Source organism: Centroberyx gerrardi, chromosome 14, assembly GCF_048128805.1.
Source record: "Centroberyx gerrardi isolate f3 chromosome 14, fCenGer3.hap1.cur.20231027, whole genome shotgun sequence".
Taxonomy (NCBI): Eukaryota; Metazoa; Chordata; class Actinopteri; order Beryciformes; family Berycidae; genus Centroberyx; species Centroberyx gerrardi.
Genome location: NC_136010.1, coordinates 1,999,834 through 2,015,916, shown reverse-complemented (window position 1 = coordinate 2,015,916; position 16,083 = coordinate 1,999,834). Strand labels below are relative to the sequence as shown.

Sequence of the window (16,083 nt, the reverse complement as noted above, 5' to 3'; positions counted from 1 at the left end):
AAGAGAAGGAAAAGAAGAGAAAGAGAGGATATGTGATGATGATGGGGGGGTAATCAAGATAAGGAAAAAGTGAAATGGAGAAAGGGAGAGAAGAGGAAGAGGAAAGGAGGAGAGGAAACCCAGTAGGAAGGCAAAGGAGTTTAAGCTGATAAGGGTTTTTGAAGGCTGATAGCGATACTGATATTTTTAGACTGAAGTAGCTCATATTGTCTGCAGTTATTCAATATCTTTAAATTTGTCCATTTTCATGCCCAAAATAATCCTGAGTATTCAGAGTTTCCTCCAGAGTTTTCTTCTTGTCAGGGTGGAAAAGCCTCTGAAACATTTAGACCGTCCTGGGACACTGAAACTCTCCACTGGATCCCGGGGTAGGGAAACGCCTCCTTATTCAACGGTGGGAAAAGTCTGGGATCCATTACTGCCTTTGAATGAAGAATAAATTAACATAAAACAATACTGATCAATTACATGAGAAAAACTAGAAAAGCAGTTCCTGGAGAAACTGTGTGGGCTTCCTGTAAGCAGCTGAAATTATAAGAATACCTAAGTTAGACAGGTCAGTGAGTGAGACAGGTTGTTAGACAGGTCAGTGAGTAAGACAGGTCAGTGAGTGAGACAGGTTGTTAGACAGGTCAGTCAGTTAGACAGTTAAGTGAGTTATACAGGTCAGTAAGACAGGTCAGTGAGTTAGACAGGTCAGTAAGACAGGTCAGTGAGTTAGACAGGTTGTTAGACAGGTCAGTGAGTAAGACAGGTTGTTAGACAGGTCAGTCAGTTAGACAGTTAAGTGAGTTAGACAGTTAAGTGAGTTAGACAGGTCAGTTAGTAAGACAGGTCAGTGAGTAAGACAGGTCGGTGAGTTAGACAAGTCAGTGAGTAAGACAGGTCAGTCGAGACAGGTCAGTGAGTTAGACAGGTCAGTGAGTTAGACAGGTCAGTAAATTAGACAGGTCAGTGAGTTAGACAGGTCAGTGAGTTAGACAAGTCAGTGAGTAAGACAGGTCAGTGAGTAAGACAGGTCAGTGAGTTAGACAGGTCAGTGAGTTAGACAGGTCAGTGAGTAAGACAGGTCAGTCGAGACAGGTCAGTGAGTTAGACAGGTCAGTGAGTAAGACAGGTCAGTGAGTTAGACAGGTCAGTGAGTAAGACAGGTCAGTGAGTTAGACAGGTCAGTAAGTTAGACAGGTCAGTGAGTAAGACAGGTCAGTAAGTTAGACAGGTCAGTGAGTAAGACAGGTCAGTGAGTTAGACAAGTCAGTGAGTTAGACAGGTCAGTGAGTAAGACAGGTCAGTCAAGACAGGTCAGTGAGTTAGACAGGTCAGTGAGTAAGACAGGTCAGTAAGACAGGTCAGTGAGTAAGACAGGTCAGTAAGACAGGTCAGTGAGTAAGACAGGTCAGTGAGTAAGACAGGTCAGTAAGACAGGTCAGTGAGTAAGACAGGTCAGTGAGTAAGACAAGTCAGTGAGTAAGACAGGTCAGTGAGTAAGACAGGTCAGTGAGTTAGACAAGTCAGTGAGTAAGACAAGTCAGTGAGTTAGACAGGTCAGTGAGTAAGACAGGTCAGTGAGTAAGACAGGTCAGTGAGTTAGACAAGTCAGTGAGTTAGACAGGTCAGTGAGTAAGACAGGTCAGTGAGTAAGACAGGTCAGTGAGTTAGACAGGTCAGTGAGTAAGACAGGTCAGTGAGTAAGACAGGTCAGTGAGTTAGACAGGTCAGTGAGTAAGACAAGTCAGTGAGTTAGACAGGTCAGTGAGTAAGACAGGTCAGTGAGTTAGACAGGTCAGTGAGTAAGACAGGTCAGTGAGTTAGACAGGTCAGTCAGTTTCTCCAACTCGTCTGCTTCTCTTACCTACATCTCCTCCTCTGTGATCAGTATAGATTCAATAAGGGAAATCAATAAGGGAAATCAATAAGTGATGACAGCTTCTACCTGAATTCACCTTATCAGTGGACTTCATGAGAAGAGTAAACTTGAGTGAATCTCAGAATTCAAAATGCCATTTTTTTAGATTCACTTTCTCTACAAACCAGATTTTTCCAGTGTTACACAAAAGCAGGAGGAGAGAGGAGGAAGAGGAGGTGGAAGAGGAGGAGAGAGGAGGAGGAGGAGAGAGGAGGTGGAGGAGAGAGGAGGAGAGGAGGAGGAGAGAGGAGGAGGAGGAGAGAGGAGGAAGAGGAGGTGGAAGAGGAGGAGAGAGGAGGAGGAGGAGAGAGGAGGAGAGAGGAGGAGAGGAGGAGGAGGAGGAGAGAAGAGGTGGAAGAGGAGGAGAGAGGAGGAGGAGGAGGAGAGAGGAGGAGAGAAGAGATGCAGCAGCAAAACAAAGTGAGCAAACGAAAGCAGCAAAGAGAGGAGAGGTGAGAAGGACAAACGGAAATAGAGATAGGAGATAGAAATGGAGATATACTGCCTGCATCGCCTTGCTAGGACAAATAGAGAAGCAGGGGGTAACCGAGAGCAGCAGAGAGTGGAGGAGAGAGAGAGAGAGAGAGAGAGAGAGAGAGAGAGAGAAAGAGAGAGAGGAGGAGGAGGAGGGGAGGGAGGTAAAAGCCTGGGCTGTGTTTTGCCGTCTGGAGAATCCATTTAGAGGCCAGACTCTCCCTGCTGATAACTCTAATGGACCTGAAGACTGGGAGGAGGAGGAGGGAGAGGAGGAGGAGGAGGAGGAGAGGAGAGGAGGAGGAAGAGAGGAGAGGAGGAGGAAGAGGAGAGGAGAGGAATGAGTGAGGAAAATGGAGGCAAGGAGATGAAAGAACAAGAGGAGAAAGGAGTGAGGAGAGGTGAGGAGGAGAAGACAAAAGAAAGAGTTGAGATAGGGAGAAAGGAGAAAGGAGGGAGGAAAAGGGAGGTGAGGAGAGCAGATGAAAGGAGGAGAGAATGTGATGAGAAGAAAGGAAGAAAGGAAAATTGGATGAGATAAAATGAGGAGAGGAAAAGAGGGAAGAGAAAGAGTTGAGAGGAGAAGGAGAAAGCACAGAGGGAGGAAAAGGAAGGAGACGAAAGAGGAGAGGAGACGAAAGAGTAGGCGAGGAGGAGGAGGAGGAGTCAATGATCCTTCAAAATAAAAGCCTCCAAACTGGTGTCAGATCTGCAGGCTTCATTCAGCTGCACTGCTGTAGGATCAGTGCTGTACTGTATTGTGCTGTTTGACTCATTCACAGTCTCTCTCTCATTCACACCTATTGAACTCACCTTATCTCACACACACGCACACACACACACACACACTGAGTCTCTCTATCTCTCTCTCTCTCTCCATTCACAGACAGGTAGGAGTTTGGCCAGTGTAACTCTTTACCACCTGTGTAGTATAGGGAGGAGTGTGTGTGTGTGTGTGTGTGTGTGTGTGTGTGTGTGTGTGTGTAGCATGGTGGGAAGTTATGGCTGACTCATTCTCTCTCTCTCTCTCTTTCCCCTCTCTCGCTCTCTGATGTTGCTAAAGGGTCTTTAAACGGGAGATAATGGCTCTGTTGTACTGAAGAGCTGCAGGGTGAAGACATGACCATTCTCCCTCCCTCTCTCTCTCACACACGCACACACACACACACGCAGACACGCACACACACACACCCACACACACGCACACACACACACACTCCTATCCACATGGCAGCAGTAAGCAGTAAGTGTGTGGGCAGCAGAAGGGTGAAGATACACCACCGTACTTGAGAAGCAACGAGTGGGAGGAACATACACACATACTGTACTTTTCCATACACACACACACACACACAGACACACACACACACACACACTTACAGTAACTGGCTGTGTGAGGGAGCTGGTCTAAGCAGTTCTAGACATTATAAATATGCAGAACGGTAGAAGAGACAGAAGACAAATGAAAGTATATCACAGTTTACCCTTTTCATGGTGCAGTGGAAAATATGAGACACTGAAACTCCCCACTGAAACCAATACTAATGATATTTTAAACTGATTCACACTAAAACTAAACTCTCCTTAAAAACCAATGAAATTCTCTGAAACAATATTTAGACCACGGGACACTAAAACTCTCCACTGAAAAGTCAGACTTCATACTCAGAGTTAAATTGATGTTAGAGAGCTAGGAAAACATAAAATGATTAAAAACTGGTAGATGAGAAAACATAAAAAGCTTTAACAGCTCCAAAAATAAATGCAGCATCATCACAAACAAAAACATAAGATAACAGCAACACACTTGATAGGAACACACAGGAAAAAATCTGCTGAACTGCTGAAGCGTTGCCATGGTGATGATATTAACAGCAATACACTCATCACTAGCAGAGTAAAAAATATGTTAAATGTCAATTCACCATATGGTGTTGCCATGGTGATGATATTAATAGCAGTACACTCATCACCAGCAAAATAAAAACTATATTAAATGTCTGTCCACCCCAGCGTTGTCATGGTGACAGTCAGTGGTGCCAACAACACACTTGTCACCAGTGAAGACACAAAGCAAAAAGTTACATGCCGACTCAGCTCATCAGCATGTTTGTCACGGTGATAACTGTAGCAACACCACAACATGACGGCAACTAATAAAGTAACAAGTTCAAATGCAGTCTCACTCTAGTGTTGTCATGGTGACAATCATAGCAACAACACTCATCAAAGACCAGCACACTACCCGTAGCATCGTTATGGTTACAACTGTAACACCGTCACTCAGTTGTCAGTTGTCGGGGTGATGAACAACACACATCCACAGCAAAGACACAGTAAAAATTTCAAATGGTGACTCCACTCACCCCGGCGTTGTCATGGTGACAGTTGGAACAACAATACAGTCGTCAACAGCAACACAAAATAAAAGTTGTCATGGTGACAATCATAGCAACATGTCATGGTGAAGATTATAGCAACAATATACTCATCAACAGCGACACACAAAGTAACAAGTTCAAATAGCGACATAATCTGGTGTTGTAAAGGTGATCAGCGCAACAACAGTCAACAACAGCAAAGTGAAAGTAAAAACTAAAACTAAAAGTCTGACGTAGAGTTGTAGTTGTCATGGTGACGATAGTATCAGGAGCTCATCAACAGGAAATACAGCAATGTAAAAATAAAGGTAAAATTCCGACTCATTCAACCTAGTGTTGTCATGGTGATGATAGTGACAACACCACGCTCAACAGCGACACACAAAGCAACAAGTTCAAATGCCAACTCACCCTTGTGTTGTCATGGTGACAATCGTAACTTCACACTTGCCATCAACGAACACGCAAAGTAAAAATATGCTGACTCACCCTCACGGTGACGATCGTGTCAACTACACAATTATCAACAGAAAATACAGCAAAAACTCTGACTGATTCACCCTGGCGTTTCCATGGTGATGATCCCAACAGCAGCGAACACGCAACATAAATATATGTTAAATGTCAACTCACCCTAGCGTTGTCATGGTGACGATGGTGTACCAGAAGGAGGCCGGGATGGAGGTGAAGCTGGAGCCCTTGGTGCCCTTCTCGGCGTAGAACATGACGGTGGCGAAGATGATGATGGCCATGGTGAGGGAGAAGAGCAGGAAGCCCAGCTCGGAGGCGCAGCTCTTCAGCGTGTACCCCAAAATCCTCAAACCCTGCGAGTGACGCGAGAACTTGAAGATCCGGAAGACCCGGAAAACTCGGAGGGTGACGAACGCCCCGCTCACGTCCTCGTTCTCGGGCATCACCAGGCCGATGTAGTAGGGCATGATGGCCACCACGTCGATCACCGACATCACCGAGCGCATGAACTTGCAGCGGCTGGGCGCGGCGAACAGGCGCATCAGGTACTCGAAGGTGAAGATGAGCACGCAGGCCGTGTCCATGCAGAAGAAGGCCAGTGAGTATTTCTCCCCGCAGGGAAGGTCTTTGACGCTGCCCTTGGGCGGCCGGCAGGGGACGGTCTCCACCACGTTGGCGATGACGGAGACGGCGATGAAGAAGCCCGTGACGTAGTAGAAGACCAGCGCCATGGTGGAGGTGTGCGGGTTCTCGAAGGCTCGCCACAGACGCTCCCTGGAGGTGCTGTCCGGAGGGAGGGGCGCGTCCGTCGCCTCGCTGGCCTCCGTGTCCTCCGCCAAGCGCTCCTGGTTCTCCTTTTTCCTGTCGCGGTATTCCTTCAAGGAGAGACGGAGGGATGGAGAGAGAAAAATACAAGATCGCTCATTTACTCTATGCGTTTGAAGACAAGTTACCATTGAAAGAAAACACTGATTCGTTTAATTTATTTGCGGAGTGGTAAAGCATTGACGCAAAGTGATAAAAACAGCTATAAAATATGGTGATAAAAAACACAGAAGAAAGAAATGCAAATGACTAATTTGTGCAGAAGAGATTATAACAAACCCAAGAGGCTAAGACAAAAGCTAAGACAAAACTTGGCTGCATAACAGATTCATAAAACAGTAGAACAACAATAAGTTCCATAAAATAACGAGGGAAATAAAGTAAAAACGATTCAAACTCCTCCTAATGGGAAATCGTAGGGGAAGCACTGAGCGAGTGAAGAAAGAAATCCAAAAATTATAATACATGACTGTGAAATTATCAAGTCTCCCCCAAATCGAAGGGGAAAGAGCAGGATGGAGGCGAAACATAGAGCAATTACTTAGGAGAGTCATGAGACAAATCAGTTAGAAAAACAAGGATACAGGATTTGCCTCGAAAGACAATACTAATATAAAAAGTTAATCACCCCCAAAAGTGCTTTAGGGGTGATTTGTGGTTCAGTGGGTGAGGAGGGAAAAGAAGAGTGAGAAATTACTTGTTTATGAGAATCGTAAGACAAATCAGTCATAAAAACAGGGGTACAAAACCTGCCAAAAACAGTAATAATAAAACAAAAAGCTAAATCAAATTGCATTGGGGCTGTTTTGTGTTTCAGCCGGCTTAGCACTGGTGTCTTAATGAGTTTGGGTTTGGGTTTGATAATGCGGTTTGGTTAGTAATCCCTCTCAGATCCCTTTACATTTTTACATGTTAGTCATGTAGCTGATGCTCTTCTCCACAGAGATTGAATAGGCTTCAATTCCTAAATCACCAACGCTACAAGCAACCAAGACTAAGGAGGTCAAAGGTCACAGCACCCAGATAATATGCTGCATTCCACTGCACTCGGAGAAAAAACGACTTCCAACACAGAAAAGTGCAACAGAGCGGTCGTTCAAGTCGGAAATTCGGGCAAGATTCATTCTGCCCGAGTTCTCCGACATAAACACAGCTGACGTCACAGCATCAATCTGTACTTAATAAAACTTGATTTTACTTGATATGTAGTTTTTGTGTTAGGAAAACATGTAACAACTTTGTAGTTTCCATATGTAACGTCATTCAGTTGACTTTGTTAGTAGATAGAAGTCTTTGCTAGTATTACTAGAGCATCAATAGCTAACGTTAACGTTAACGGGCAAAGGCTGTTGCGTCCATGTTTTCCGGAGCAGACGCACTGATACGCATTTAGATCGGAAGTCGGTAATTCCAACTCGGAACTATCGACCTCCGACTTCCAATGAAACGCACCAATAGAGCTGAAATGTACCTACCCCCCTTTTTTTAAATGACCTGAGCTCCAGATTTCCCATTAATTTTCTCCATAAACATTTTAGAAAATCTTGCTATAAATAAAGTTTTAATCTTTGAAACAAACCAACCAGATTTGATCTAGCAGCACAAAATGCTAACTGGCTAACGGTAATTTCTGGGCTGTTCGCATTTTGTGACCCTCGATCAAATCTCTTTTTTACAGTGGTGCAGTCGTCTGCTGAAGTGAGCAAGACATTGAATCCTGAGCAGCTCCAGACCCTGACCTCTGACCTCTAACCTCCCTGTGGAGGAGGAAGGGGGCAAGAGAAAAGAGATCCTCTCTTCTTTTCTAGATTATTCTTTAGGCATTCCTGCCTTACTAGACAGTCACAGTAGTGAGAGAGACAGGAAAGACAAGGCAGAGAGAGGCGATGACATGCAGCAAAAGGCCAGATTCAAACCCGCACCGCTGCGATTAGGATTGAGCCTTAATGGTACAAGCCACCGGGGAGCCAGAAGAACTTCTCTTTGGTGAATCAGTGGACTATCACAGATAAAACTGAATCTCTACCTCCATGCAGCAGTCTCCGATGATCTCCGGTACGATGCCGTAGAAGGCCAGCTCCTCGTCGAAGGCCTGGATGCACTCGTGCCGCGGGTAGTGCAGCTTCCCGGTGCGGTAGAAGTTCAGGATGTGCCGGAACATCTCGGGGTCTCGGTCGAAGAAGTATTCCTGCGTGTCCTCGTTGTAGAAAAACTCCTTCTCTGAAGAGCCCAGCAGGGTGTCTGGGTAACGGTCTAGAGTGTTTTTCCATGTCTGGAGAATAGAATAGAATGGAATTAGAAAATGATTTTTCACATTTGAGGATCTGATCTAACTGTCCATGGTACTATTAAACCAGGCTGAGCACCAATTGACCTTATTCACACGACGGCCATTTTGAACACTCCGGATGGGAAACTCTACCCGTAAGATTGGTCGGCTAGAAAAAGATAGCTTTACTCCAACACGTAAGTGACGACTTCAGACAGACCGAACAGTTACCAAATGAGCTAGCAATCTCAGAAACAACAACCACAACACCTGCTTGGATTTAGCAGGGAAGTTAGCTAACTTTCTAGTTAAGGCTAGACTCTGGTAGCTTGCAATAATAGGCCAAATGTATTAAAATGTGAATCTATATCCCTCTTGAGATCCATTTGTTTATAATATGTTTTTCAGTGGCAAATCTGGCAAATCTAACCCTAACCCTAAATGTTTTTACGATGCATATTGGTAGGACAGAGCTGGCTGAACTTGCTCTTCCAGTTTCCCACCCTGAGTGTTCAAAATGGCCGCCGTGTGAATTATTGTAAAGTCAATAGAGACTTTGCAGTTGCGTCACAAATCTCCTAGCAACCATGGCTAGCACAATCATGGAGGCCCATTGGAGAATTTGCAGGAAAAATGTCTAATCCTGCCTGCCGTAATTGTGAGGAACTAACCAACACAGCGGTAAATACGACTGGGGAAGCTGGAAGTTTCTGTACGAGTTGCCAAGAAGTGACATTTAGGAGGCAGAGCGAAAGTAAGCATGTCAATAACTGATGGAAACAATGTATTTTATTGCTAGATGTTATTTTGTCATCCCATATAAATAACTAGTAGGCTATGTGTCTACTTTCACTCTTTGTTTAACTTGTACTTAAAGGTCCATATTCTCACTGTCCAGAGTTTTATTTTGTGTCTTGAGGTCCATTCAAAGCTGTGTGTGTGGTGTCATGAACCAAAAACACTTTCAATCCATTTCTCCACGTTCATTTTCCAGCATCTCTCTGAGCCTTACCAAGAACAGGCCGTTTCTGTCTCCGTGTCTTTAAGGCTCATTAATATTAACGACCCTCCGTTCCGATTGGCTAACCGTTTCGAGAGTGAAACGTGAGACGCCGCGGCCCGGCGGCTACAGGTAGGGAAAACTCTCCGGTAATAAACGATGACGACCGCTCGACCGCTTTGAAAAAAACACTTTGTTAGTCTATTATTTCTTACAGAAATGATAATGAGCGAACCTTTGTGACGCCGCAAAGTTACGGAAGTCCAAACGGCTCGTTTAGAGGCTCGCTTTTCTAATATGGATTGTGTGGATTTAGTTTTGATACTTTCACCATGTTTAGATACACATCCAACTCCTTTATCATCACAGAGGAGAGGGGAATCCTGTTTTACACCATATGGGACCTAAATAAAAATTTTCTCGGAAATAAAACATCAGTTACATGCCCAACATGGATGTTCTCCTCTTCATTCTGCCATCGCAGCACAAAGTAGCTCTGTGCCACTTGCCTGCATTATTAGACGTATTTACAACTTCCGATCTCGGAAGTAGAAGCTTACGAGGAGCAAATGAACACCACATAAATCTGTAGCAAGCAGCTAGAAACAGAGAGCAGCTGATGCAGCTTGTTGTGGTGTGGCTGTAGATCCATTCAGTAACGTACAGTGACCAGACGTCCCGGTTTGTCCGGGATTGTCCCGGTTTCAAGATGGGTGTCCCAAGTCCCGACAAATATCTGTAAAACACTAAAATGTCCCGGTTTTCAACATTCACTACCAAATGGTCCCGGTTTCACCACAATTAAAATAATAATAATAGTATTATACTTGTTTTCAGCGCTTACATAGACGTTTATCATGTTCTGTCCCCCTCATTATTACCTAACCCAGTCAAAAAACATAAACAATGCACCACACGTCTGAATGTTTTGGTGGATTTTTGGAGACAAAACATCATTTTTCGTTTGCTGAGGCTCTGTCCATGGTGTTGAAAGGTGCAGTCACTAGGTGTGCTAAGCGCTGAAATAACTGTCCCCCATCCTGATGAAAACGCCTATGGTCCGTGCTTAAGCGCATAGCTACATATGCGCGTGCATGAATGTGCGGTACACTTAAGGGTCCCGGTTTGGGGGTTTGAAAATGTGGTCACCCTACAGTAACGTTCTCAGTAAAAGTGAATAGTGTGATAAGGTGGATTTGGTTACTGTGACACAGTAAACTGTCTTGTCTTTAGCCCTAGTCTCTACTCCAAAACACTCTGAGTTGTAGCTTGAGAAGAGTCAGCTCAGTTAACCTGAACAAACTGTTAGCTAGCTAACTAGCCGGCAAACACACTGATGTTAATGTGAACATGCTAACGCTAGCCGCTACTAGATACGTTAGCTAGTGTGCTAATCAGATGTGTTAACAACAAGACAGTGATGTTAGCTGACCAGATACTATGGTTAGCTAGCTAACAAGCTGACATTATCTAAACACTAAATCAATCAGATGGATCAGTGATGAAATGATCAGTTCAGTCAGAAACAGACAGAAATTAACCGTCTGTTCAATTCTGTTGAGACGACAGAAACACAGTCAGCTGTTCACAGAGCTGAGGACCTCCAAGATGGCCGCCAGATAGTGGTTAAAATCACCTGAAAGCTCTTGAAACTTCACTTGAACGTTAGAGGAACGTGAGGTGAGAGCCGGTCTGTATCTACTGCTCCTCCCATCAGATAGATTTGGTTCAATTAGACCCACAACACCTCAACAACAGATCGCTATTTCACATCTGATCGTATCACTCCGCAGTCAAGAAGTCTGGGAGATTTTGTTGATTTCTGATCAAATTAGCTAGTGCCACTTTGTGGCAAAAATACGTACTCCAATCCTGCTGGACTAGTTTCTTTTGGCGGAAGCTAGAAAATTACTTTAGCTTACAAAATAAAAAAATCAATATTTTGTGTCAAATGATTAATGTGTTTGGTAAGTAGCTGTGTAATAAGACGCTCCGCTTCTTGATTCATCCTGTTGGCGTTGATTTTGCGACACTGAGCGGCTCGCTGTGCGTTATCTCTGACATAACAACCAGCTGCAGCAGGACCCACCTGGAACCTGAGGCCGCTGACGTTAACGAACAGGATCTCGTCAGATCTGGAGGATTTGTCAACCGGAGGTTTGGGCATCGTCTTCTTGGCTAACGGCAGCCAGCCCACCGCCGCCGCACGTGCGAACGGCAGCCATGTTGCAACGCCAGCCGCCATCTTGGATCAGCAGTTCCAACCTTTAGAGAGGGAGGTTTGATTCCTGGAGGAGGGCGGGGCGGATGAAACGTGGGGTTGGTGCCTTGCTCAAGGGCTTTTCAGAGCAGGGCAGAGCGCCGCCGGGTCACTCGTCTCCTGATGGTCCAGGTCGTCCCAGCAGGCGGTTAGCGCTCACCTGCTCACTTTCCCCGCCCTGACTTCCTCGCCCGGTCGGGGCAGCGAGAGAGCAGGGGGTCGGACATCTTGGAGAGGGAGGAGGGGGAGGCGAGGGGGAGGAGAGGGCGGGGGGGGGCGGGAGGTCTGACGGCAGCTAGATGTCAGGCCATGGAAAACGCCGGAAAGCCGTGGGAAAGCGATGCATCTGATCTGCAGACTTCCTGTCGGGCCGGCGGCGTCCAACTCCCTCTCCTCCGGGACGCTCAGGAGCGGGGGGGGTGAGGGGGGTGAGGGCGGGGGGGATCGAAACGTCTGCAGACCAACAAACTCTTAACAGCGGGCAGGAATATTCCTTTTTCCGTCTACAGGCAGCAAGAGGAGGAGAATATGTTTCCGACGAGACGAAGCACTTTCAGTTTTCAGTCATCAGTCCTGAATGATGCGAAGCTACTTCTACAGAGTCCTCGCAGCGTGAAGCATGTTGCTGCGGAGCGCCGGGCGGCCCGACAGCAGCAGGGTCTATCTGACAGTCACAATAATAAACTGTTTATCTGATATTGCTCTCACAGTGACAGATGGATGGCTGCAGCTTTATGGCTTTGGGGTTCACAACACTTCAATCAAAGATAAAAAAATTAAAAAATCTGAGAAGGAAAGTGTTAAACAAGTCTATCTGGCCTTCGCTGCTCTCTCTCTCTCTCTCTCTCTCTGTCTCTAGCTCGCTCGCCCTCCCTCTCTCCCTCTGAAGACAGATTTGTTGCAGCGCCGCAGCTTTTCAAATTCTTATTAAATTGTGATGATGGTCCCTGAAGTTGCAAGATAGACAGAATCGCCTCTGTTGCTTTTCTCTCTTCCTCTCTCTCTCCCTCTCTCTCTCTAAGTGTTTCTCTGCTGTAGATTATGGATGTGCGGCTCTCAGGCCGCTCTCTCTCTCTCTCTCTCTCCCTCTCCTTTTGCTTTTGCTTGCTATTTTGCGCTCTCTCTAATTTTCCTTTATCCGTCTCTCTGTTTTTGCTGTGTCTCTCTCTCCTGGCTGTGGCGTTGGTGGAGAGACACCGGGCTTGTGCTGGAGAGCGAGGAGGCGTCAGGCGGTCCTACTCCATGTCCATGTATGGCCGTCCTGCTGCAGGCCTGTCAGGAAACACACAAACACACACAGAGTCAGAGACAAACCAGGAGAGGAGGAGGAGGAGGAGGAGAGGGGAGGAGAGGAGAGGAGACAAGGGAGGGAGGAGAGGAGAGAAGGACAGGAGGAGAGGAGAGAAGGACAGGAGGAGAGGAGAGGAGGAGGAAGAGGGGAGGAGAGGAGACAAGGGAGGGAGGAGAGGAGAGGAAACACGGGAGGGAGGAGAGGAGAGAAGGACAGGAGGAGAGGAGAGGAGGAGGAGGAGAGGGAAGGAGGAGAGGAGAAGAGAAGAGACAAGGGAGGGAGGAGAGGAGAGAAGGAGAGGAGAGGAGGAGGAAGAGAGAGGAGGAGAGGAGGAGAGGAGAAGAGAATAGACAAGGGAGGGAGGAGTGGAGAGGAGACAAGGGAGGGAGGAGAGGAGAGAAGGACAGGAGGAGAGGAAGAGGAAGAGAGGGGAGGAGAGGAGAGGAGGCAAGGGAGGGAGGAGAGGAGAGAAGGACAAGAGGAGAGGGGAGGAGAGGAGAGGAGAGGAGACAAGGGAGGGAGGAGAGGAGAGAAGGACAGGAGGAGAGGAGAGGAGGAGGAAGAGAGGGGAGGAGAGGAGAGGAGAGGAGAAGAGAATAGACAAGGGAGGGAGGAGTGGAGAGGAGACAAGGGAGGGAGGAGAGGAGAGAAGGACAGGAGGAGAGGAGAGGAGGAGGAAGAGAGGGGAGGAGAGGAGAGGAGGAGAGGAGAAGAGAATAGACAAGGGAGGGAGGAGAGGAGAGAAGGACAGGAGGAGAGGAGAGGGGAGGAGAAGAGACAAGGGAGGGAGGAGAGGACAGGAGGAGAGGAGAGGAGGAGGAGGAGAGGAGATGAGGGGAGAAGAGGAGAGGGGAGGGGAGGAGAGAGGAGGGGAGGAGAGGAGACAAGGGAGGGAGGAGAGGAGAGAAGGACAGGAGGAGAGGACAGGAGGAGGAGGAGAGGAGATGAGAGGGGAGAAGAGGAGAGGGGAGGAGAGGAGAGAGGAGGGGAGGAGAGGAGAGGAGACAAGGGAGGGAGGAGAGGAGAGAAGGACAGGAGGAGAGGAGATGAGAGGGGAGAAGAGGAGAGTGGAGGAGAGGAGAGGGGAGGAGACAAGGGAGGGAGGAAAGGAGAGAGGGGAGGAGAGGAGCGAAGAGGAAGGGTGGAAGGAGAGAGGAGGAAAGAGGAGAGGAAAAGAGGGGAGGAAAGGAGAGTAGAAAGGAGGAGAGGAGAAGGGAAAATAGGAGAGGAGACAAATGGTTAGGAGAGGAAAGGAGAGGGAAGGAAGGATGAGGGGAGGAGAAGGGAGGAGGGGAGGAGACAAGGGAAGGAGAAAGGAGAGGAGGAGAGAACAGAGCAGACTAACATGCTGTAGGTGTGCCACTTCTGAAACGGTGTCAGACAGAGAGAGAGAGAGAGAGAGAGAGAGAGAGAGAGAGAGAGAGAGAGAGAGAGAGAGAGAGAGAGCATAAAGGACCAGCAGGGAATTTCTCTGTCTCTGTGCTGATAAAACTAGAAAGTCTAACAGACGACAAATTTTCTCTCTCTCTCTCTCTCTCTCACACACACACACACACACACACACACACACCTGGACTGAAACTATATTCACTCACAGTTGTGCAACATGCTCCAGAAAACTATCTCTACTCGCAGTTTTGTCAGTGAAAGCCTCAAAATGGCCACCAACAAACTGACTCTTGTCTCTGTAACTTTATCTAACATGATGGACTTGTCTGTCTCTTCTTCTGTGGTGTTCACACCAGTTCAGAACACATGAAGAAGAAACAGCTGAATATGAGCATCAGTCCAGACTTCATTTTGTTCTGCTAGGCTTTCCGTCTCCTTCTACCCATAATCCCTTGTGTTTCGGGGCGGTTTCCTGTAGTTGGAGTGTCAGTTCTCTTGTTAGAGGACTGAGACTCTCGCTGCTGTTATTTGGTGCCACCAGAGGTCAAAGGTCATCGTTCTCACCTGGAGAAACCAACTGAACTGAAGGAGGAAACACTGCAGAGTTCAGAGAAACCGATCAGAATGCATACTCATCAATAAATATATTCAATGAAGCCCAAAATGGCCACCTCAGGACCCATCGACCAATCAGATGCCAGTATATTCGTACAGTCGTATATTAACATAAAATAATGTTGGACGACTGATAACAAAAGGAAAGACTGTCCTGTTCTCACTTCTTCCTCCGGGGTTTTTACAAATTGAACTCAAGAAGGTGTGAGTGTGTGTGTGTGTGTGTGTGTGTGCGTGTGTGTGTGTGTAGACAGCGTTTTGTCTGACTAAGTGGCCTAGTTAAGGTGACTGTATTTCGCTGACAGCTCCTCAGGGGGAAAATACAGTTGCAGCTCTCTCTCCCTCCCTCGGGGTTCAGGAAGATTCTCATCCCTTAAAACCCCCAAATAATATTCAGAAACACCTGGAACAGCTCAGAGCCGCCTCAGAGCGCTGCATCTCTCACCTCCATCAGACAGGTCTGGTTCCTCTGTTGGTTTATATTCTCCCGGATGTGCGTGCGACTCACATCCCCTGATAAAGGCATGCAGCTGAAATTAAAGAACTACACGAAGTCAAACAGCGGCGGGTTAATAAAGGTATTTTTATGAAGAAGCGAGTCGCGGCTCGCTCCTCAGCGGACCGCTGAGTGAACACACACCGTCTCTCTTTATTTCTCCCGGTGTGCTCTTCATTCAATAAACCGCCGACAATAAAGTTTCCACTAAAAACTGGTGTTCGTCAGATGAAAAGTTATTGTCGTCAGTTTATTGCATAAAGTCCACAGCGGGAGCAATAACCTGAGCGAACATTCCTCTCCTGCAGCGCTTTGGTTTTTATCAGCTGAAACCTGCAGTCTGCTCCAGAAACACTTTACCATGATGATGCTGCAGGACTGAATTACACTGAGCTGATCTAATACTACTACTACTGCTGCTAGTACTACTACTACTACTGCTACTACTACTACTACTACTACTACTACTACTACTACTACTACTACTACTGCTGCTAGTACTACTACTACTGCTACTACTACTACTGCTACTACTACTACTACTACTACTACTGCTGCTGCTAGTAGTACTACTACTACTACTACTGCTACTACTATTACTACTACTACTACTGCTACTGCTGCTGCTAGTACTACTACTACTACTACTACTACTACTACTGCTACTACTACTACTACTGCTACTGCTGCTGCTAGTACTACTACT

General features: G+C 46.7%; 1 protein-coding gene across 1 annotated transcript in view; it reads right to left on the bottom strand.

Annotated features, from left to right (window-relative positions):
* kcnd1 (potassium voltage-gated channel, Shal-related subfamily, member 1) overlaps positions 1 to 11,571 on the bottom strand; it is a 68,847-nt gene extending 57,276 nt beyond the window's left edge. Inside the window, exons 1-3 of the mRNA XM_078288178.1 lie at positions 11,416 to 11,571; positions 8,084 to 8,329; positions 5,395 to 6,107 (exon numbers count right to left, since the gene is read on the bottom strand). Of these exons, the coding sequence (XP_078144304.1) occupies positions 5,395 to 6,107; positions 8,084 to 8,329; positions 11,416 to 11,571 (1,115 nt within the window). The remainder of the gene's footprint in view (positions 1 to 5,394; positions 6,108 to 8,083; positions 8,330 to 11,415) is intronic.
* Positions 11,572 to 16,083: the final 4,512 nt, after the last annotated feature.